The following is a 21,180-nucleotide window of genomic DNA, read 5'->3' as shown; positions in this document are numbered from 1 at the left end:
ATCGTCATATCTCGACTTTTAATAGCGATATCTGAAATATTTATGTTGTCAGCGATAGAAAACTTTGTTATCTATCTCCTGAATTTTTTTTTTTTATTATTATTTGTCTAAAATTGGCGGAGATAAAAAAATTATAGTGCTCACCCCCATTTTTGGAAAAACCCGAAAATAGTTGGGTTGAACGGACCCTTGTTTGTTTTGAATAAAATAATCTGTCAATCTTTTAATATACAATTTATAAAATCATTTTTTGTATCTTAGTACTAAATTCTGAAAAAAATTTCACTTTATGTGTAAAAAGTTACATAAATCTGATATATTGTTAAATTATTAGAATGGGGTTTGAGTGGTTGATGGAGGAGGGTTTCATTAATTATCGATCACTATAAAAAATAGATTGATCTCTAAGAACCCCCCATTAAAAAAAAACCTAGGAGAAGTCTGCATTCCGTAACATGGCCAACAACATTCAAATTGGTGACCAAATTTTTTCACCATTCGCATTCACATATGAAATTATAGATTTTGGGATACATTTTATAACACTCCAAGAGAACAATATAATTTCCTATTCCATTTTCTTTTTACAGAATGACTAGCAGAATATTTAAAAAATATACCATTTATTTCGTATGCTTCAATCTAAGCCACCCATTTTCAAATATAATGCAATAATTGCTATATTAGGTCGTGCATCTTTTTGGTTCGAAGAAAACGGCAGATGGTTTGTGTTGTAGTCTCAAGCGTGAGGTAAGAACTGGCTTGTATTGTCTCCGTGTTCGTAGGTCTCACCACCGGAGGTGTCCCTCTAGTGGTCGACATACGAAGTACATACAACATCTTCCCCTCTCCATACACTAACACAACAAACACAAGATGATTGAGATTACTAGGTTAAGAACGGCACACTTCTGAATTAACACTTTCACGTCCCCGTCTGGCTCCATTACACATATCAACAAACGGCACCCACGAGTATAATAATCACGAGCGACGAACAAGACCTGAACAACTGGCACAACGAGGGGAAGACACACAAACAGACAAGTAGGAAAAACAAAAACAAACGTTTTAGACGCAATCAGCCCCACTGACGATCCGGGATAAACTAATCATGACCAATGCCAAATTTTACACCCGACCGTGTTGTACCAAACGGTTCGGATGTAGACAACGATGTCGGGATTGGACCTGAATTGCTTGGCGGCTCCTCTGTTGTGGCTGGCCGCTCTGACGTAAAGAGACGGACCGGGACTGCTCTCGAAGGGTCTTCCTCCTGCCAACTCGAACTTCGACGACCGCTACTGTACTGTTGGGCTCTCTGTTGGCTGACGTGGCTCGAGACCGGCGTTGGCGGAGCAGGGGTACTGATCCTCGGTACGGCCACGCTGGCCGGAGGCGGACAGGCGGGTGATACTTCCACCGCTTGTGAACTTCGTGGCTGAAACGGGCGTCGCATGATGACCGACGAGGGGGCCATCAGCTGCTGGCCTGACGACGGAACTGGGGTAGTTGCGTTTGTTCCTACTGAAGTCCAAAGATCCGTATCCAATGTGGTTGCAACACCCTTGTCGACGTTGACGGCCCATCTTGTCCGACGAAACGAGCGGCCGTCTGCCAGACGAACGAAATATGAATGAGGTTCCTTGCAGACTGACTGGACCGCACCGGAAAGCCACTTCTTGCCGACAAGGGTTCTTACTCGCTGTCCCACATGAAGAACGGACGAACGCGCGTCTGCCCGTCGTGGCGTGTCGAACACGGCTTTAGCTTGTCTGGAATATAATTCAGACGTCACTACTGACGCAGGCACGAGCCGGGGTGTCAATTCCGACGGCAAAAACGGGAGATTTCCTCGAAAGTTTCGTCCTTGTAGGAGTACAGACGGCGACGGAAGGACACTAGATATTGGCGTCGAGCGGATTGCTGACAGCGCGTCCCACAACGATTTGCCTTCCTCGAACATTTTCAAGATTGTTTTCTTCACGGTGTGGACGTGGCGTTCCACCAGCCCGTTCGATTGAGCAAACTCGGGACTCGACGTCACTTGCGCGACACCCAAATTGCGACAGAACTCACGAAACTCGGCAGAGGCAAACTGGGTTCCGTTGTCGGACTCTAGTATTTCTGGGCGTCCAAAATCACAGAAGAAACGTGTCATTTCGTTGATGACGGCTGACGACGAGATTGACCGCAACGGCACCACGCACGGCCACTTGCTGTATGAATCGACGACCAAGATGTAGTTCACGTTATTGAACTCAAAAAGGTCCGCCGAGACCAACTGAAACGCGTATTCCGGAATCCGGACCGGAAACAGGGGCAGTCTGGGATTTTTTGGTCTGTTTTCCTGACAAACGGGACAACTGGCTACCACATTTCGGATGTGGTCCTCCCAGCCCGGCCAATAGACAGAAGACTTGGCCCGCAGCACACTTTTTGTCTCTCCGAAGTGGCCATCGTGGACGCCATCCATCGCTTCGCGTCTTAGGGCTACTGGTACCACCAGTCTGGACCCCAACAGAACAACGCCGTCGACTACCACCAAGTCACTTCGAACCGGCCAAAACGGCTTGATCGCTGCAGGAAACTGGCTTCTATGCTCTGGCCAACCCGCCAGCATGACTGATTGCAACAGTTGGAGTGTAGGGTCTTCTGAAGTGGCTCTCGCGTATCTCTGACGGGTTGATTCCATTGGCGCTACACTGTTGATGACATGGTGTACTTGTTCCTCGCACTCGGTGGTGACGTCGTCACTATACACACGGGGGGATGGTGCTCGGCTGAGGGTGTCGGCAATAAAAAGTTCTTTACCCGGTTTGTACACCAACTGAAAATCAAATCGTTGCAGCTGCAACCTCATTCGTTGAATTCTGGGAGAACACGACGCTATGGGCTTGTCTAATAAGCCGACTAGTGGCTTGTGATCGGACTCTACAGTCACACACTGACCGTACACGTACTGTCGAAAACGGGTAAGGCCGAATTGGACGGCCAACAATTCCTTTTCGATTTGGCAATATCTCTTCTGGGTGACCGTTAGCGTCGTGGACGAGAACGCCACCGGCTGTCCTTCTTGCATTAAAACTGCTCCTATCCCTATTGGCGACGCGTCAACGGAGACGACGACGGGGCGGTTGACGTCAAACAGGCGAAGAGTTGGCAGGGACGACATTGCGTTTCTGAGCTCAAACAGGGCTTTCCGTTGTTGACTGTCCCAGAACCAGGCCACATCCTTCTTTAACATGTCGCGAAGAGGCCGTGTTAGTGCTGCAAGATTTTTACAGAATTTGTCAAGGTAAGTCACCATTCCCAACAGGCGAGTTAGACTGGTTTTGTCGGTAGGATCAGGCATATTGACAATTGCCTCCACTTTTTCCGGGTCTGGGCTGAGCGTGCCTTGTCCGATTATGTGTCCCAACCACGGCAACTGGTTAAGGAAGAATCGACACTTTTTAAGCTGCAATTTAAGATTGTTTTCCCGGCATCTCACAAATACCTGCCGTAAGTTCGCGTCCAACTCTTCAATCGTTTCTCCAGTCACTAGGAAGTCGTCGAAATAGACGATCACCCCCTGGAGGTCGCCGAACAGGTCGGACATCACTTGTAGGTATACTTCCGGGGCCGACTTAATTCCAAAGGGTAGACGAAGATACCTGTAGCGACCTTTGGGAGTGGCCATGGTGCATAAATACGACGCACGATCCGAGAGCGGAATTTGGTAAAAACCAGAGGCGGCATCCAGGCTGCAAAAGTATTTTGCCTTTCCAATTTTTCCGAACAGCTGTTCGATTGTCGGGACGGAAAAATGTTGACGTAGAATTGCTTTGTTGAGCTCCGACGGGTCTAGGCAGATCCTAACGTCTCCATCTGGTTTGCCCACTACCAGCATCCTGCTCACCCACTCCGTTGGCTCTACTACCGGAACTATTATGTCGTCTTTCACCATTTGGTCTAGTTTTTTAAACACTTTCTCCTCCAACCGGAATGGCAACCGGCTGGCGGCACACACTACCGGGTCGACGTAATTCGCACCAGTCGTCAAGCGAATGTCGTGTTCAACGGGGAGTTTGCCGATCCCAGTGAAAATGTCTTTGAACTCTGACACAATCGGTGGTACGTCTTTCAGCTGGTCTTGCGTTATGGAGTGAACTCTCTGGATGAGCTGCATGTGCTGGCACGTCGGTAGGCCCAAGATCGGCGGTTGTCCGGGTTCGTCGACGACTACGAACTTTACGGTGTATGCCACTCCACGACGGACGATTGCACTCGTCAGCACACCCAGAACATTAAGATAACCTCCTCTCGCGCCATAATTACTTATTCGTGGTCCAGGGGTCAGCACTGTACTAGACTTGTGTACACGCTTGTACGATTCCAATGGAAGGACGTTGCAGGTGGCACCGGAGTCCAACTTAAAGCGTATGGGAACGCTGCCATCCACCGACAACTCCTCGTGCCACTCCTCTCCACCGCTAGAGGACCTGAGTTCATGCATAACATATTCTTCGTCCATGAATCGTGCTTCTTCTTGGCCAACCGCCCCTGCGCCCTCCAGGGAATGTAGCTGATGCTGCATAAACGTGCCGCGCTGTGCTGGTCGGTGTTGTGGCGTGGTCGTATTTTGTCCCGTTGGTGGCGCCATCTGACGGTCGTTTACCCAACCTCGTCGTTGTTGTCCGTTGGACGCCGAGCATCGCCTGGAGTAATGACCCAACTTTCCGCACGCAAAACACGTGATGCCGGCCGCGGGGCATTGATTTTTTCTGTGTCGTCTGCCACAATTGACGCAACTGTTCACCTCATCACCTCCGTGTCGAGGCTTACTTGATTGGGCTGGCGCGTGTTCTTTCGCCGCTTTGTCCCTCAGACCATGAACCTAGGCCTCAGCACGTGTAGAAATCTGTCCGAGTTGCATAGACGACGCCTCACACGCCCGGACTATAGCACACGCACTTTGCAACGATAGACCACTCTCGAACAGTAGTTTTTCGCGAACGTTATCGTTCGCGACTCCCAACACAATTTGATCACGCAACACCGATTTGACTACGGCCTCAGTCCCATAGTTACACGTTTTAACCATACTCCGCAAATCCACGAGCCACGCGTCGAACGACTCGCCTGGTTTTTGTACACGCTTGTGGAAGCAGAAACGGTCGAACACCTCACTCTTCAGAGGCTCAAAACAGTCGGTGAACGTGTCGAGTACCTCAGCAATCTTCTTGGCGTCGAGAGGGTCTGCGAACGTAAAAGTTTCGTAAATTTTCAATCCTTCACGACCGAGTAGCGACAGCAACACACCTACAATAACTTCTTCATCTTTCTCGGCTTTGCGTGTGGCCATGATAAACCACTCGAACTGTCGCCTCCATTGTGACCACTCCAGCGACAAGTTCGACGCCGTAAAATTAAACGGGTCGGGATATTTCAACGCGGATGCCATGGTGAAATGTCCACGTTAACACTGTAGAAGTTTTAGAGTTATTAGCCCACGGATGGCTACGATAAACTCGGATTCAGTACGAACACCACGTGGAAAGTCAGCTCAGCGTGGTGTAGAACAGGGCACTTCTGACACCATGTTGTAGTCTCAAGCGTGAGGTAAGAACTGGCTTGTATTGTCTCCGTGTTCGTAGGTCTCACCACCGGAGGTGTCCCTCTAGTGGTCGACATACGAAGTACATACAACAGTTTGATTCTGAAACTGCTGATCATTTCGTTTGCAAGATAAATAGTGCAGAAGACAAAACTATAGCATGGTATAGGAGTTATATGGTACGCGTACTCGAGAGGGCGAAAGTGGGACAAAAATTGGAATCGTCTATTTTGGCAAATCTGGCCGGGTGTGTAACTAGAGGGCCTACTTTAACGTAGGCTCTTATGGGACTACCCCTTTTGAACTGTTACATTAAGGTGTTTGAATTTTTTTTTTCATTTAGAAAAATTTTTATCGTGCGTAGAATTAATTTTTATGCAAAGTTCATTTTTTGGATTTTAATTTAAATTTTTTGTATAATTAAAAAAAAATGGTCCAAGAATTTCTGAAAGTCTTTAACTTTCCACTTCTGCTAGACAGTTCTCGGACAACCGACGAATCTGCCAGTGAAGACTGGATCCTGGGTTTTCTAAAAAGAAATTCTTCTTATATTTCCCTAAGAGAACCAGAAGCAACAAGTCAGGCCAGGGCTGCTGGGTTCAACGCAGTGGTTATTAACACTTACTACGATAAGCTAGACGAACTATACGCAAAATACAAATTCACGGCAGACAAAATCTGGAATTGTGATGAAACCGGGGTCCCAACCGGGTACCCCCACCTAAAGTTCTCGCTGAAAAAGGAACCAAACAGGTTCGTTAAAACTATTATTGTTTTATGCCAATGGTGAAATTATAGATTTTTTTTTTTCTTAGGTCCAGCAAACAGTATCCGCTGAGAGAGGAATCAACGTGACCATGTTGGTATTCGTCAGCGCATCTGGAGTGGCAATTCCACCAGTTTATTTTTATCCCAGAAAATATGCAAATGATGATCATTACAAAAACGGCCACCTGGATGTATTGGTTTAATGCATGAATCTGGGTGGATGACGGGGGAAAATTTTCTAAAATCCATCATTCACTTCAAGAAATACAGCAACTGCACTAAAGACGATCCAGTGCTTCTAATTATGGACAACCATAAAAGCCATACTGATTATCACGTGATTAAGTTTGCGAAGGAAAACGGGATTGTATTATTGACATTCCCTCCGCATTGCTCGCATGAATTGCAACCCTTAGATGTCACCGTCTTTGGACCGTTCAAAATACTCTGTGTCTTTATTGTAAATGATTTTTATCATTAGTACCATCTGCTGATATACCCAACTCTGTTGCTATAGACAATTCAGTGATAAGTGATCACTCAAGCTTAGGCCATACACCTCCAGAACAAATTCAACCATTTCCAATGGTAAAACAAACTAGGATGAGGAAAAAGAAAGCGTGTAATGCAGGTTCAACTAGAATTCTAACATCAACTCCAGAGAAAATATTATAGAAGATCATCATAATCACATACAAGCTAAGAAGAATGGACTTGCAATAACTAAACCAAACAAACCAAGAAAAGGGAAAACTAAGGGCTACACGGATAGATGCATAGATGATAGAAACAAAGAAAATGATTGTGTTAAAGGTACACGAAAGAAAAATTGTGAGAGATAAATGTGATGTTGACTTCTCGATTAAGAATTCTTGTGCACTTTCTGTAGTTTATAGAACCAGATACGAACGTGCAGCCAAAAAGAACTTTTTCATAACTCCCGCCTTATTGTATTAATTCAGCTAACGCTGTTTTTTCCTCAAAGTATGATCTAGAGAGAACTAATCAAGATTAGTCAACCAAATAATACACTATGTTCAATTGATTTCATTCTTTCATACATTTTCTTTTAAAGTAGAGATTCACCAACAAATAAAAAAGTTTATTATACATAAATTTATAGATAAATTATATCACTGCATGAGTATTTATAGATGATCAATATTTGACAAATTTTTCAACACTTAATTTTTGTTTTCCACAAAACGTCTAGTCAGCTCCGCCCACAACTCCTCCCGTTTGGTACAGCAAACACTGCCAAACAACCCCGTAAGTGTCTGGACCAACTTACCCCGAATTTCTTTCGAAATACATTACAAATTTCTAGAAAAATAGGACACTCAGTATAATTAAGATTAGTGTACAAAAATGTAGAATAAAATTTTACACCAGTGTTACTATTTTTTATTTTTTATCTTATTTACACTGAAAAACTATCTGAAAAATAAAAATAAAAAATTTTACAATTTGAGATACCTGTTTTAAAATTTTTTTCTAACTGAACAACAAGGGCGTTTTAACTAACGAAAATTCATCCCCACAAGTTTTTTGGCATTTGCAATAAGAGAGTACAAATTTTTTTTTTTTTAAACAACTGGTTTTTGAAAAACATACAAAAACCCTCCAACCCCAAAGTCCAAGCAGCCCCGGTCTCCCCTACACTAAACAGGCCAATTGTGTCAGGTACGACCAATGGACTATTAAATATTGTATTGCAATTCAAGGCTGAAGCCCTACTATCTACGATTTCATTCGACAGCTAGATTTGCTAACACTTCCAGCCTTGAACACTCTGTACAGCTCTACTGGACGAACAAATGGAAGCGTTGGAATAACGTCTGTAAACCTGGAGCGGCTAAAGGTATATTATTTAAAACACTGTCCAAGAGTCATGAAAAAAGTATTAGCGTAGAAGTGGACGAAATGGCTTGTAAATTTGTTTTGTATTTGAGAAACTTGATTTTTTAGTTTTCTAATCAGATTGGCTTCGCGTGATTGATTGATTAGACTTTGTGATATTTGGAAATGTGACTCATGGCTAGTTGAATACACCTGCTCAGCAGCTATCGTCTAAAATAGAATACGATTAGTCGGGTTATTTTAAAATGTCTAGAAGTAGGCAACCTACAGCATCAGCTACAGCAGATGATTCATGGTTACTATTTGTTTCAGGTTCTATAACTTGATTTATGCACACATGGCTAGGTCTTGTGTCAAAAGCATGGCCGAACAAAAGCTACTCTCGTCTACGTCCACGTTATGATTAGAAATAATTATAATAAAACCAAAAAATTCATGGAAAAAAGCTGCGTTAAATGGAATCGACCCTTTGGAAACCGACGAAATAGGCGGAGTAACATGAGGTGGGCCAACAATCAGAATCAAGCACGTGATCTGGACAGGCGGGGCTCCCTGGCGCAGGCAAGATAGCGCGTTGAGTGGCCGTGATTGTAGTAGGCTATGGCTCAATCAACAAGTTTGATTAGTTTCACGAATGATCTAATAATAAATACTGCTGCTGATGTGTAAATTTTTTTCCTCAATTTCATTGATAATTCGTAAGTTATTGTTTTACTCTTAATTAACTCTCGTATATCTATTTAAGATTTATTACTTCTTTTATTCCTTGTAAAAGTAAGGTCATTATGTCCAGTCAACCAGATTCAACATTAGAAAGAAATGGCAAAGTAGGGTTGGGCTACCGCGGTAGGAAAATTACCGCTACCACGGTACTCCGGTACTACCGGCAATACCGTACCGCACTATTCAACAGAAAATACTACCGTACCGCAGTACCGGACTCACTTTTTGTACTCTCCGGTAGCGGTATTTTACACGCAATCTAGCGCTCGATTTTTAAGTTTCAACTGCCATTTGACGTATCATTTTGCACTAGATCACGCGTTGGATTCCTGCTAAGTGTTGAGAGCACAAGACAGTCCTTTAGCTTGTAAAAATGAATCGCCGTGAAAATAGGTAATATTTAAACGTTAAAGTCTTGTATTTATAGTTTATTGTTAACTATTTTTATAATTTGTTGTTTAGAAAAAGCTCAAAAGACGCAGATGTAGTTCTAGAAAGAAACGAAAGAGACGATGATGAAAGTGACCCAAGTAACACACTTTATTGGGCCGATGTCGGCCCGATCGATATTTTGGTTGGCAATATCGGCCAACTTAGCCGACTCTCCTCCGACTCTCAGCCGACCATTTAAAAATTGCCAAGTTTGTATGTTGGCGTCCGATATTGGGCCGACATCCATATGAGAAACAATCCTGATTAATTTTTTTTTACGTCTTTATCCCCTTACATTTTTGTAATAAAATAAAATGTCAGCATTTTGATAAAGATCCAAATTGTATTTTAATTCAGACGAAAAATACATATCATAATCATTATAGAATAAAAATTTGTCGATAAATATTTAGAAAGAGTGATGGGTTGGATCAATATAGCCAAGTTGATCTAAATAAAAGGAAATTTAAAATGTGATTTTATGAAATAAAGTGAATACGTAATTACTTCCCTTTTTTATTTTTGTTTCATCTGCTTGGAACAATCTTTTCTAATCCAAAGTATGCCATATTTGAAGTCTGAAGCGATGCTTTACGAACTGTTTTCAAAAGAGTCCTAGCTGTTAATGGCAACTTAGAGTGACCATTTTTTCTTAAGACTCCAAGAATTTTTTCAATGTGTTTATGAGGAGTCTTACACGTCAGAAATGTTTTTGCCAAATCTTCCCTGAACTCTAAATCAGCGTCTTCTTTAAACTCAAATGCAATCAATGACTCATCAACCTCACCATTGATTTGTAGGCTCTCGTTCCCTGATGATAGAAAAATGTGATCGTTTAAATTTTCCATACCATCTGTTAAAGAAATACCTGACTGTTCTAATTCAAAATCAACTGTCTGACACTGCTGAACCATCATTTCCGTGTCTAATTCTTCAAAATAAAAACCACCTTGATCTCTAATTTCTTGATTGACATTTACATCAATATTTAAAAATATATCTCTATGATCACCTCTATGCCTGGGCTCAACAGAAACAAGTGGAGTAGAAAACATTTTCCTATAAACACTAACTTGCCGGCGCAAGGCGTGACGAGATTTAGAGAAAACGGGTGGCATTGTAAACAAAATTAAATCCATACAACCATTTTAGATGTCTTGAATCACTGCAATCGATATTTGTAGTTCTGAGAAGAACTGAGAAAAAAAAATGAAGTGTTAACAGTAAATCAAGAGTAATGAAATGACACAGCGAGTATAAAAGCAACCACTTTGGAGAAAAATAAGAAAGATACTGTTTGTCTGCAATATACAGCGTTGCATGGTTGCAACGCCACAGAAGTTGTAATGCTGTAGTGTAGGTGGCGTTGTTCTTTACCTTCTTTTCTGGCACACAACATTAAAAATGGAAAAACTTTAAAAACACTTCTGATTTAGTTGATAAAGAAAAACATTAAATTTCAAATAGCAGTTGTTAACAATAAGTTTTTGCTTTTTAATTTCTTATATTGAATATTCTAAATAGATGTGGTTAGCGTTGAAAACAATTGACAATCAACTGTCAAGAGGAGTGGTGGCGTCTTCTTCTTGGCGTCTCGATTTAATCAAAATGCTTTATTTCATAATGGACAGACAATCAATCGTAAGGCAATTTCACGATTTTGTTAATTGAATTACGTGTTTAAACTATTTTTATTAAGATGGTTCCCAGACGTGGTAAAAGAATTACGGCTGGGAAGCCAGCAAAAAACCTAACTTTTAGCGAGTCCTATCTGGGACAGAGATCAGTGAAGTCGAAAGTAAAAAAAGTCAGAGGTATTATATTGAAATTCCCAGTCTTGAAGTTTATAAATTAATTGTTCCATCATAGAAATAGGAATGTGTCCTCCAAAGAAGTTGGCCAGAGTAGCTGTTGGTAAACCAAAAAAACCAGCCGTTGAATGCTTTAATAGTTCAATTAACAGCCCACCTGTCATTTCATCCAACAGTTTACGGGAACAGTTAAGTGCTAACAACAGAAACCTCGACAATTGTGAGTGTAAATTTTACCTGTATAATCATTCACTTCATAACTATATGTTCTTGTATATATTAGTTCATGTCTCACCAGACAGCTCACCTAAGAGTTTACGTCAACATTCTCATCAACAGCAAACTAGTTTCAACAATAGAGACCTCAACAATTGTGAGTATAAATTTTATTTGCTTGAATCATGCCCTTGCTAACTTTATATTCTCTTTAATATAGATAATGTCTCACCAGACAACTCACCTAAGAGTTTACGTCAACATTCTCAACAGCAAAATCGTTCCAACAATGGAGACATCAACAATTGTGAGTATTAATTTTTATTTGCTTGAATTATGCCCTTGCTAACTGTTTATTTTCTTTAATTTAGATCATGTCTCACCAGACAGCTCACCTAAGAATTTACGTCAACATTCTCAACAGCAAAATCGTTTCAACAATAGAGACCTTAACAATTGTAAGTATTAATTTTATTTGCTTGAATCATGCCCTTGCTAACTTTTTATTTTCTATAATATAGATCATATCTCACTAGGGAGCTCACCAATCAGTTCAAGTCAAAATTCTCAACAACAAACTAGTTTTGCACCCATTTCTAGCACACCGGTCCATAAACGAAACTTAATTAAGGAGACACAATCGGATAGTAATTCCTTGAGTGTTTCCCGCATATCCCATCATAAAGGACACGGTAATTATTTTAAGATGTAATTATGAAATGTATCCTTAAAATGATTTTTGTTTTCAGATGCTGAACCTTCCGCTTCGAATATTAAGCCACCAAATGAGATCGTGGACTACCTAACAAAATCAATGGTCCGACAGGACGAACTTTTTCGAGTAGTTCAGTCCCTGGTTGCTAGTAGACCAATCACTACGTCTGAGGAAGAACACGACGATTTCGTAGAAAAACTTCCCGATTTCCCTATTTCTTCTATGGAAGACTTTCTTTCATTGGAGAGTGACCTGCTTCAAAAACGTTTCAACATATATTTTGCAAGCTTATTTCCATTTTTTAATGTTCTCATTTAAAGCAAGTTATTTTTTTTTCTATTAAGGTTCGTTACCTTATATCTTTGGGAGGTGGTACTCTTGCTGATTCTTCCAAGCTTTTATTAAGGCATTGCTTAGACAAGGATGTTGCAATCGAATATAGCCACCAAGGAAAAGGAAAACTGAAAAAAAAACCTTTGAACGCAACTGAATTTTACAAAGCATATAAAGGTAAAGTTAACTAAAATATTTTTTAAATGTGTTTATTCTTTTTTTTTTTTTTAGTTGCACTTCGCAAGCGCCACAAGAAATTTTACGATGATTCAACGGTTATTAACTGCATTGTAAATTTCCTGAGTGGTGCAAAGGATCGCAAAGGCGGAAGAAACCAAAGGCGTAAGATTGCTGAAGAAGATGAAGAAAACAAAGAAAACGATAACATCACAGACGAAGAAAATGAAGACGAAGAAAATGAAGACGATGAAAATGAAGTCCAAGGGCCTTCGGATGAGGACTGAAAATTTATATTAGTTGATCTGTTTTTTCAGTTTCCGTTTGTTCATTTTTTGTTAAAATAAGTAAATGTTAAAAATACAACAATGACCGATGACTTCTTCTGTAATATTCTGTAAATATTCTTTTGTAAAATAATAAAGAATAAAAATAAAATAATAAAAATTAAATACAGAAATTGGTAGGATACAGTGCATGGGTTCCGTATCGGTGCGACCTCGGTCGGGATATCGGGCCTACTCAGATCGGTGCGCCAAACTGAGCTCCAGCCGATATCGGTTTAGGTTGGCACGTGATATCGGCTAGGTACAAATGCCAACACGGTCCGATATCGGACCGACAACATGTGTTACTTGGGGAAGAAGAGATTCCTATTTCTGATGAAGAAAGTGGTAATGATAGTAACGCAGAGGCAGTTGAAGCAACTTCCAATGCACCAAGAAAGGAATCTCAGAGTAAGCATGAAGTGATTTCAATTAATGGACTGTGTTTAAAGTTTCTTCATGTTCGTTCATTATTTCTAGGTGGTGATGGTAGGTTTGCGATTACTGATGAAGAATATAAAGGTCTACCATATCCACCAACTTATTTTACGTATGCTGGAAAGGGATCTGGGAAGGAATCGTTCCTGTTTACTTGTCATATAGATCACTGCCAAACAAAGAAGAAAACAATTTATGTTACCAAAGATAGCAGAGGGAATATCAGAAAGCATTTGAAAGTAGGGTTCTTTTTTTTTCTCACATTACAACTTATGACATTGTCTTTTTATCGTGTTCATGAATAGGTTTGCACCCCAGCAGTCTAGATAGTTTTAATGGACTTTGCAATGAACTTGATGCCACTAAAGGTGCTAATAAGTCTCTTAAAAAAACAACAACCAAGGGTGGTGAAAGCTCCCGTAGAAGTCAGGGTAAAACACAATTGAAGATGTCTTTTTAAGGGTATCCGAGATCGAGAGTATTGACTCAATCCTTGTTCGACCAGTATATAGTGGTATTATTTTTGCTTTTACCAAACGCCATATTATCCTACTTCACACATTGTTTTTTTTTTTGTTCTTACAGGAATACTTATGTGAAGGTTGCCTTCCAGTTTACCACACGGAAAGACGGGAATTCAGAAAATTCGTTTCAAGGTTGTGTCCTACAATGAAGGTATGGACGAGAAAGTACTACCGAAAAAAGATTGCTGATGCTTTCCTGCAACAGAAAGCTCATCTCAAGAAAAAAAATGCGGATGCACTGTGGATGTGCTCTACATCCGATGCATGGTCGTGCAGGCGAAAAAGCTTTATCGGTGTTACTATCCATTGGATTGCTTCTGATTTGTCAAGACAATCTGCCTGCTTAGCTGTCAGGAGAGTGGTTGGTACATGTAACTACGAAGTTATTGGCAAATTGCTAGAGGCCATTAACGAAGAATTTGAGATTACCACTAAACTTACGTGTACAATAACAGATAATGGAAGCAACTTCATCAAATCCTTTAAAGTGTTTGGTACGAAGAATGATGAAAGTCAAGAAAGAGCATCAATACAATCTGTAGACCTGAGCAATTATCAAACTGACAATAGTCATTTTCCACAAACCAAACCCAGATCGATGTCTTTTCAAGTATTTCGTCAACAAACTAATGACTATCTAAACGAGGAATCTATTACGGACATGTTGAGCGACATAGAATCCGAATTCCACGAAAGTAGTGAGGAAGATGGATTAGATGATGCAGAATATGCAGATTTGGTCCCAGGTATCCGTAAAATTGGCTCTGACAACGGCACAAAGGATAAGGAACAACTTGTTAAAGATGGAAAACCAGATGAAGGAGCAGTAAACTTTATTCCCTTGACGGAAATTTTGAAGAAGAAAGCATCGTCTCGCACAATCTATTGCTTTCCAAAGCATAGAAGATGTGCCTGTCATTTATTGAGTATAGTCGCCAAAAAGGACATATTTGTTGGCCTTGACACATCTTTGAAAAACTTATTGGATTCTACTGAGAAAAAGCTACTTGCTCTTTGGAGTAAGCAAAATAGAAGTTCAAAAGCTGCAGACGCTATTTATGCAAGCTTGGACGGTCTTTTTGTTGTCAACAATGAAACTCGATGGAATTCTTATTTCGACGCCCTCGTAAGAGTGAGGCACTTTCTCAACACCAAGAAAGCATACTTAAAAAAACTTTTCACTCATTTCAAAATTGATTATTTTCGGCCAGCGGAAGAAGAATTTATCAAAGAATATGTCAATGTTATGAGGCCGATTTCGGAAGCATTAGATGTTTTGCAAGCACACATTAAAGTTAATGTCGGTTACCTCTTTCCCACTTTAAAGCTTTTGTTGGAGAAAATGGAAAAATTGAAGCACAATTCGGAGGTGAAGCACTGCAAGTATATTGTCAATAATCTTATAAATTCCGTTAAGAAGAGATGTGCCGAATGTTTCGATGATAAAGAGCTTAAGATCGCTGCAATGTTGAATCCGCAATTTAAAACTTCGTGGATTGATGATATCGATAAAAAAGAAAACATCGATCTTTTGATTTCGGTTTATCTTTCCTTCAAAGAAAGTAATCCTGCGAATAGGTATATTGCTTTTTTTATCTTTGATCTATTTTATATTTCTCTGTTATAAAATTTGTAAAGAATTTTCAAAAATTTGTTTATTTTTTAGATTGGTTTCTGCTGAAAACGATGACCATTCAGATACTGACAGCGACTTCAACAGTCCACAACCAAAGAAAAGAAAGGATTTCTTTAGAAGCCTAAAAAGAAGAAAGTTTGTACTGAAGCGAATGAAGTGGATTTATTCCTGGCCGACGAGAGCACCGAGACTTCAAGTTTGGAGAATTACCCTACTTTGAAAAAAATGTACATGAAGTACAATGCTGCTCTCCCATCGTCCGCTTCCGTTGAGCGTTTATTTAGTGCCGGAGGTCTCATTTTCATTCCGACAAGGGCCAATCTTTCAGATGAGAACTTTGAAAAATTGCTTTTTCTAAAAGTGAATAAATTTGAATAGTAAGTATGCCCACAATGCTTCTTTTAACAATTTCGAAAGTACCGGGAAAAGTACCGTTACCGCGGTACTTTGTAAAACCTCTGCGGTAGTACCGTTACCGCGGTAGTTTTCAAAAAAAGTGAACCTACCGCTACCGATACCGCGGTACTTTTTAAAAGTACCGGGCCCAACCCTGTGGCAAATTACGCAAAACCATGGATGTTGTTGGCCCTCAGCAAGCACGCCGAAGGTTAAATTTGGCGTTCAATCGATTTGTAAATGATGCCAGTTTGGAAGAAGTAAACTGTGTAGGGTAAGTGTAAACAGATGATAGCATATACATTCAAAGTTGTTGAAGATTATTATTACAAATTTCTGACTTAACAGACAGTCTGGTTACGCACAAGTGGAAACTGGTAATCAAGTGCCGGTCAATGTCTCACAAGCTAACAATCTCAACATAGATTTACTGCCTTCAACCTCGTCAACACTTCCTTTCCCTCAATTTGGAATCTTCTTTGAGTAATTATACCTTTATTCACTACCAATAAGTCAACTTTCAAACACAACCAACTCAATTTCGAAGATAATATTTTGAATATCTTTATCTGACAGATATGGAAAATTTTACCAATGAGACACTCGGAATTTCAAAATGTTGTCAAGCGAAGCTTAGGGCAATGGTTAGTCGAATGTTTTATACCTCGGTGCCACGTTAGTTATCTATTGAAAAGACTGCATAATGATGCCAAGCTAACGTCCCTACCTCTTGATTCAAGAACTCTATTGTCCTCCCAAAGAGGAAAAATTGAATTAATTGAAATGCCACCCGGAAAATACCAGCCTTTCGATATTGCAGTTGCACTACTGAATATCCTTGCTGCGATTGCGGGAAATGGAAAAGAAGTGCCAGATGTGCTGTACATTCTCATCAATATAGATGGCATCCCATTATACAAAAGCAGCTTAAGTGACTTTTGGCCTATCCTAATTAAAGTTCTAGGCTAGTTATTGGTTGTGAAAGAAATTATTTTGGTTTTTGTGTCAAAATAAAGTTATGGAAACTTGTTAGACAATTTCTATTTGTATTTTTTTTTTGCATACATAATATATTAGGATGGGATTACATTTTAGTTGGTGGAATTTATCACGGCGCAAAGAAACCAGCTGACATCAATGAATATTTAGCCCGTTTACGAGACGACATTCTTCGATTTCGGGCTACCGGATTAGAATTCCGTGGGAAAAAAGTCGAAATTGTCCTTACAGGAATTTGCTGCGATACCCCTGCCACAACATTCGTCATGAACATCACCACTCACAATGCCTATTACGGATGCAGAAATGTACCACAAGAGGCATATGGGTAGGAAACGTTATAACTATTTCTAGACAGGCAAAAACTGCGGCTAGAGTAACATACCCCGAACTAGATGCCCCGCTTTGAACAGATAAATCATTTCGTAAACGCGCACAACTTAAGCATCATAACAAGGATGGAAAGAAATCAATAATAGAATACATACTACATGATGCAATCGGTGATGTCGTGTTGGACTACATGCATTTAGTTTGCAAAGGAGTTAGAAAAAAAGGAATGGAAGGAATGGGTTTCTTGAAAGTTTGACCATCTTAGATTTTCTGTGCAAACTAGCGGGGAAATTTCTTGTTTTTTAATAGGAATTGGTATATAGATTTCTAGTGATTTTGCTAGAACACCAAGATCACTTATTGAATTGCCTCGTTGGAAAGCCACGGAGTTGCGCTAAGATCTCTTTCCAACCAGCGCAATAATTGACCCAAGTGAAAAAGCGCAAAAAAGTTTTCATGTTGCAGCAATTTTTTTCTTTTCAACATTTTTCAATAAAAATACATGGAAAAGATAGCTCTTTTCAAGGTCTATCGACTGATGCTTGTTTTTTTTACATGCATGTAATATTTTAGCCGTAATTAATTTTTTTAATTTAAAACTTTTTGCGGGGGGAGGGAAAAAGAACCAAAACTGTCAAACTTTGGGCACATCGTTTGGGTCTTAATATACGGCAAATCAATAAAGTAATACATAATTAAGATACCTTAAAACCTTCAGCATGTTTTGGTGTAAAAATTTACTTAGATAACCATAGTTTTGGTACCATAAATTACAATAATAGTAACCCCTTCCTTACACCCATTATGGCGGCCATTTTGATTGCACGCCTAATTCAAATATAAATGCAATCTACAATTAAAACCTAAATCGAAATCTTATATGGCAGTGCAGGTAACCAATATCCAATCTCTCTAAACTTCAGCATGACAAAACACGATAGGCAAACGGAAACAATGTATTTTAAATGTGGCTCAAATTCAAAATTCAAAATTGAGTCATAAAAACTTTATCCATCGCTGCCATGCGATAAAAAATAGTAAATTTAAAGTAAAAAACAATTGATTTATGGAAATGAAAGTGCATCGCTTATTGTCCACAACACACATTAAACTATATAAATTGTTTCATTTACTTTAAAGACAATTTACTAAATAAAAAAAAAATAATGTGATAAAGTAATCGGTATAACATGATAAATACAATTGATATAATCAAAATTATACCTGTTTGAGAAGGTACCAACTCTTTTTAGATAAAGTTGTCTCTTTATCCAAAACAGCAAAAAAGCTAAAGAAGTAAAAAAAAGAATATTTAAATCACGTTTTGTACGAGGGCAGCATGATAATAATAGCCTACCCGACGTGTACCTTCCGACTATTCTTCTAGGCACTCCAAAAATACAATTAATATAATCGAAATTATAGCTGTAAGTACAAGTTAAATAACCTACATTAGAAAAATGTGTTAGTCTTTTAAAAACGTACTGTGCTTTCCTTACCATAAGACCAATTGCTGTGAGAGAAACGTTGAGATCTTATGTTTGCGATCCAAATTTTCCTGTCGTTTCGACTGCTAAAGGCAGGTAGTTCCATGGTAAAACAGGGAGATAGAACGTTACCACCAACTGTAAACACTGGAACGCGGAGCGTACAGAATTTTCTCTTCATGATTTGAAATCAAAGCAATGCAAAATAAGAAAGAAATGAGCCCTCAACGACAAAGAATGCCATGTTCATTGTTACCCTTGAGAATTGTTGATAGCTCCTATGATATTGAGAAACAAGGGCCATCCAAAAGAGATTATGTCACCAGAGCTGTGCAGCAAATGGAGCACACAATCAACTTGCTTTTGCTGCATGTCTGCAAAACTGGTACTAGACAGCTCATTTAATGGTGATATTAACAATGTCTGCAATCTCTGTCAAATTAATAAGGGATAGAGTTCACTATTCTTCAACTGCCTAAACACAAATAGCCCAACTGTTTTGGATAGTTACCTGGTTTTATTTTAAAGGGGTAGAATAATCATATTGAATTACTGATCTAACTAACGTAGTAATGACATCTATTCCCCATTCTCTCAAGCGGTTAAGCGGATGGATGATGACTTCCAGCAGGTGATTTGTTACAGGACGCCAAAGAACTTCTACCCTGTTCAGATTTACAAGACCAGTTGCCAACAGTTTTGCTACGGCAAAAAGTGAGGGCTCCTGCAGTAAATATAGAAGGAGTTCAATCTATTAGAATTCAATCTACTTTTATCCAGATTGAAGTTGTACAAACCCTGTTAGTAAAAAAATCTGGTAAAAAAATCTCAGATACAATTAATTAGATTGAAATTATGCCTGTTTGAGAAGGTACCAAACTCTCGTGTCAGTTTATCTAAAAAAGCAAAAAAGCTGAAAAAGTAAAAAAGAGTATTTAAAACACGTTTTGTACGAGGGAAACATAATATATGAATATGAGATCATGATGAACATGATGATATAAGAATATAATTATACCTTTCTCGACAAGTTTCCCAGCCGAATCTATAAATTCCATCGTTCTCTTCACGAGAGGTCGGCCCTTTTCTAAAAGTAATATATTTATTCATTTTAAATGACAGCAGGCCGCCATTAAAAACAAAAATGACAACAAACGAGGAAAAAAAAACAATTGCCGGTTCAAATGCGACGGCGGCTGCTGAGATTTCGGGGGTAGGGGCTAGGGGCCTACCCACCACTGCGTGGCTTGAAAGGATGGTCACGTGACCATCCCACTGAGCCAATGAAAACCCTGGAAATGGTGCCGTTTTCTGGTACGGACTTCTCCGTACGTACGTGGAGACCATGTTGCAACTTGAAATTGTAGAAAGAAAACAAGCAATGAATTAGGATTTTTGGCTCCCAGATGGCACCGGCGGCCCGCCCAATTTCCCTATTTTCTTTGATAGAAAATATTTAATATCTCTTTAAGGGTTAATTTTCAATATAGGGACATTTCGTAAGTCAATAATTATTTTTTTAAATTAAATTTAATAAAAAATTTTAAAAAATTACATGGGTTACATAGGAAATGTCGAAGAGTCCCGTCCTTAAGTTAGAGTAGTCCATGCTCAGAAGCAGTCTGCGATGGAAATACACCAATACAGTGAATAGTCAATGATCTGACCATAATTCCTAATCTCGCTTTGGACTACTTGCGATATTTCTAATAAGGAAGTATGACTGCTAATGTTTGTGGCAAGAAGATGAACGTAGTTGGATCCGATGGTTTTCATAGGATGAATTTCTTGTATCAGGTACCAGTGTTTTATAGAAAAAATTCAGTTTCAAAATCTTTTTTTAAATCAGGCATCTGTTGTGATGTTAAATGCTGTTCCAAGTTGTCCATCAATAAGTTCTTTTTATGGAACTAACATTGTTAGTATTGGGAAAAAACTTCAACTGAAACTGTATGTTGGTAAAATGGGGTAGAATCAAGAGTGACATTAAACTTCTTTTTCTTTCTATTTTAATACAATAAATAGTGATCCATCTTTGAAGCGAACTATGTGCAAAGGATGTAAGGGCCTTCTGATACCTGGCAAGACGGCAGAAGTTAGAATTCAGAAACCATTGACTTCCAAAAAGAAAAAAAAAAGGCAGAAAAAGAACAATAAAATCCAAGTCTGGAAATGTCTGCTCTGTGAATGTGTGAAAAACTACATTTTAAAATCTGATTATATATTGTGGTCTGAGCATACAGTGCCAACCATGTAACAAAAAATGTTTTATCTTGTGATTAAGCAATTTGGTGTAAAAAAAACAACAATATAACAAAAACGATAAATATCAATAATTGATATGACCCCATATGGTGATCGGCAATAGTAGGGTGGTAGAAATGTGTTGCAAATTTAGGCATTGAAT

The 21,180-nt window shown here is 39.4% G+C and overlaps 5 protein-coding genes, 1 long non-coding RNA gene and 1 pseudogene across 8 annotated transcripts; 3 read left to right on the top strand and 4 right to left on the bottom strand.

The window, feature by feature from the left end:
* Positions 1 to 1,041: 1,041 nt before the first annotated feature.
* Positions 1,042 to 1,589, bottom strand: LOC116915683 (annotated as a pseudogene).
* A 198-nt stretch (positions 1,590 to 1,787) lies between these two features.
* On the bottom strand, positions 1,788 to 4,645 carry LOC123469596 (uncharacterized protein K02A2.6-like). The gene is made up of 2 exons (XM_045168616.1): positions 1,932 to 4,645; positions 1,788 to 1,869 (listed from the first exon to the last, which is right to left on the bottom strand). The coding sequence occupies exons 1-2, from the start codon at positions 4,643 to 4,645 to the stop codon at positions 1,788 to 1,790; spliced, it is 2,796 nt and encodes a 931-aa protein (XP_045024551.1).
* Positions 4,646 to 9,819: 5,174 nt separating this feature from the next.
* LOC123469979 lies at positions 9,820 to 10,642 on the bottom strand. The gene is made up of 2 exons (XM_045169380.1): positions 10,251 to 10,642; positions 9,820 to 10,193 (listed from the first exon to the last, which is right to left on the bottom strand). The coding sequence occupies exons 1-2, from the start codon at positions 10,519 to 10,521 to the stop codon at positions 9,910 to 9,912; spliced, it is 555 nt and encodes a 184-aa protein (XP_045025315.1). The 5' UTR covers positions 10,522 to 10,642; the 3' UTR covers positions 9,820 to 9,909.
* Positions 10,643 to 10,762: 120 nt separating this feature from the next.
* On the top strand, positions 10,763 to 13,013 carry LOC123466458. Its single transcript, XM_045169337.1, has 10 exons — positions 10,763 to 11,023; positions 11,082 to 11,196; positions 11,252 to 11,413; positions 11,477 to 11,566; positions 11,630 to 11,716; positions 11,781 to 11,867; positions 11,931 to 12,101; positions 12,159 to 12,406; positions 12,469 to 12,634; positions 12,689 to 13,013. The coding sequence occupies exons 1-10, from the start codon at positions 10,907 to 10,909 to the stop codon at positions 12,919 to 12,921; spliced, it is 1,476 nt and encodes a 491-aa protein (XP_045025272.1). The 5' UTR covers positions 10,763 to 10,906; the 3' UTR covers positions 12,922 to 13,013.
* Positions 13,014 to 16,737: 3,724 nt separating this feature from the next.
* LOC116917578 lies at positions 16,738 to 17,285 on the top strand. Its single transcript, XM_032923094.2, has 2 exons — positions 16,738 to 16,918; positions 17,032 to 17,285. The coding sequence occupies exons 1-2, from the start codon at positions 16,738 to 16,740 to the stop codon at positions 17,283 to 17,285; spliced, it is 435 nt and encodes a 144-aa protein (XP_032778985.1).
* Positions 17,286 to 18,226: 941 nt separating this feature from the next.
* On the bottom strand, positions 18,227 to 20,126 carry LOC116916585. Of its 3 annotated transcripts, XR_006643824.1 has the most exons (7): positions 19,792 to 20,122; positions 19,571 to 19,686; positions 19,285 to 19,497; positions 19,030 to 19,205; positions 18,786 to 18,948; positions 18,644 to 18,711; positions 18,227 to 18,574 (listed from the first exon to the last, which is right to left on the bottom strand). It is a non-coding gene; the product is annotated as an uncharacterized LOC116916585 (long non-coding RNA). The 3 variants fall into 3 exon arrangements; XR_006643825.1 differs by having other exon boundaries at positions 18,644 to 18,733; positions 19,285 to 19,686; positions 19,792 to 20,126; XR_006643823.1 differs by having other exon boundaries at positions 19,285 to 19,686; positions 19,792 to 20,124.
* A 215-nt stretch (positions 20,127 to 20,341) lies between these two features.
* Positions 20,342 to 21,106, top strand: LOC116915507 (ribonuclease P protein subunit rpr2). Its single transcript, XM_032920665.2, has 3 exons — positions 20,342 to 20,570; positions 20,623 to 20,723; positions 20,799 to 21,106. Exons 1-3 carry the CDS (start codon positions 20,493 to 20,495, stop codon positions 21,028 to 21,030), a joined length of 411 nt encoding a protein of 136 aa, XP_032776556.1. The 5' UTR covers positions 20,342 to 20,492; the 3' UTR covers positions 21,031 to 21,106.
* The last annotated feature ends 74 nt before the right edge of the window (positions 21,107 to 21,180 follow it).

The sequence above is a fragment of the Daphnia magna genome, linkage group LG2 (genome assembly GCF_020631705.1).
Source record: "Daphnia magna isolate NIES linkage group LG2, ASM2063170v1.1, whole genome shotgun sequence".
NCBI classification, from domain to species: Eukaryota; Metazoa; Arthropoda; class Branchiopoda; order Diplostraca; family Daphniidae; genus Daphnia; species Daphnia magna.
The sequence above is the reverse complement of the archived record's forward strand: the minus strand, read 5'-3'. Positions and strand labels throughout refer to the sequence as shown.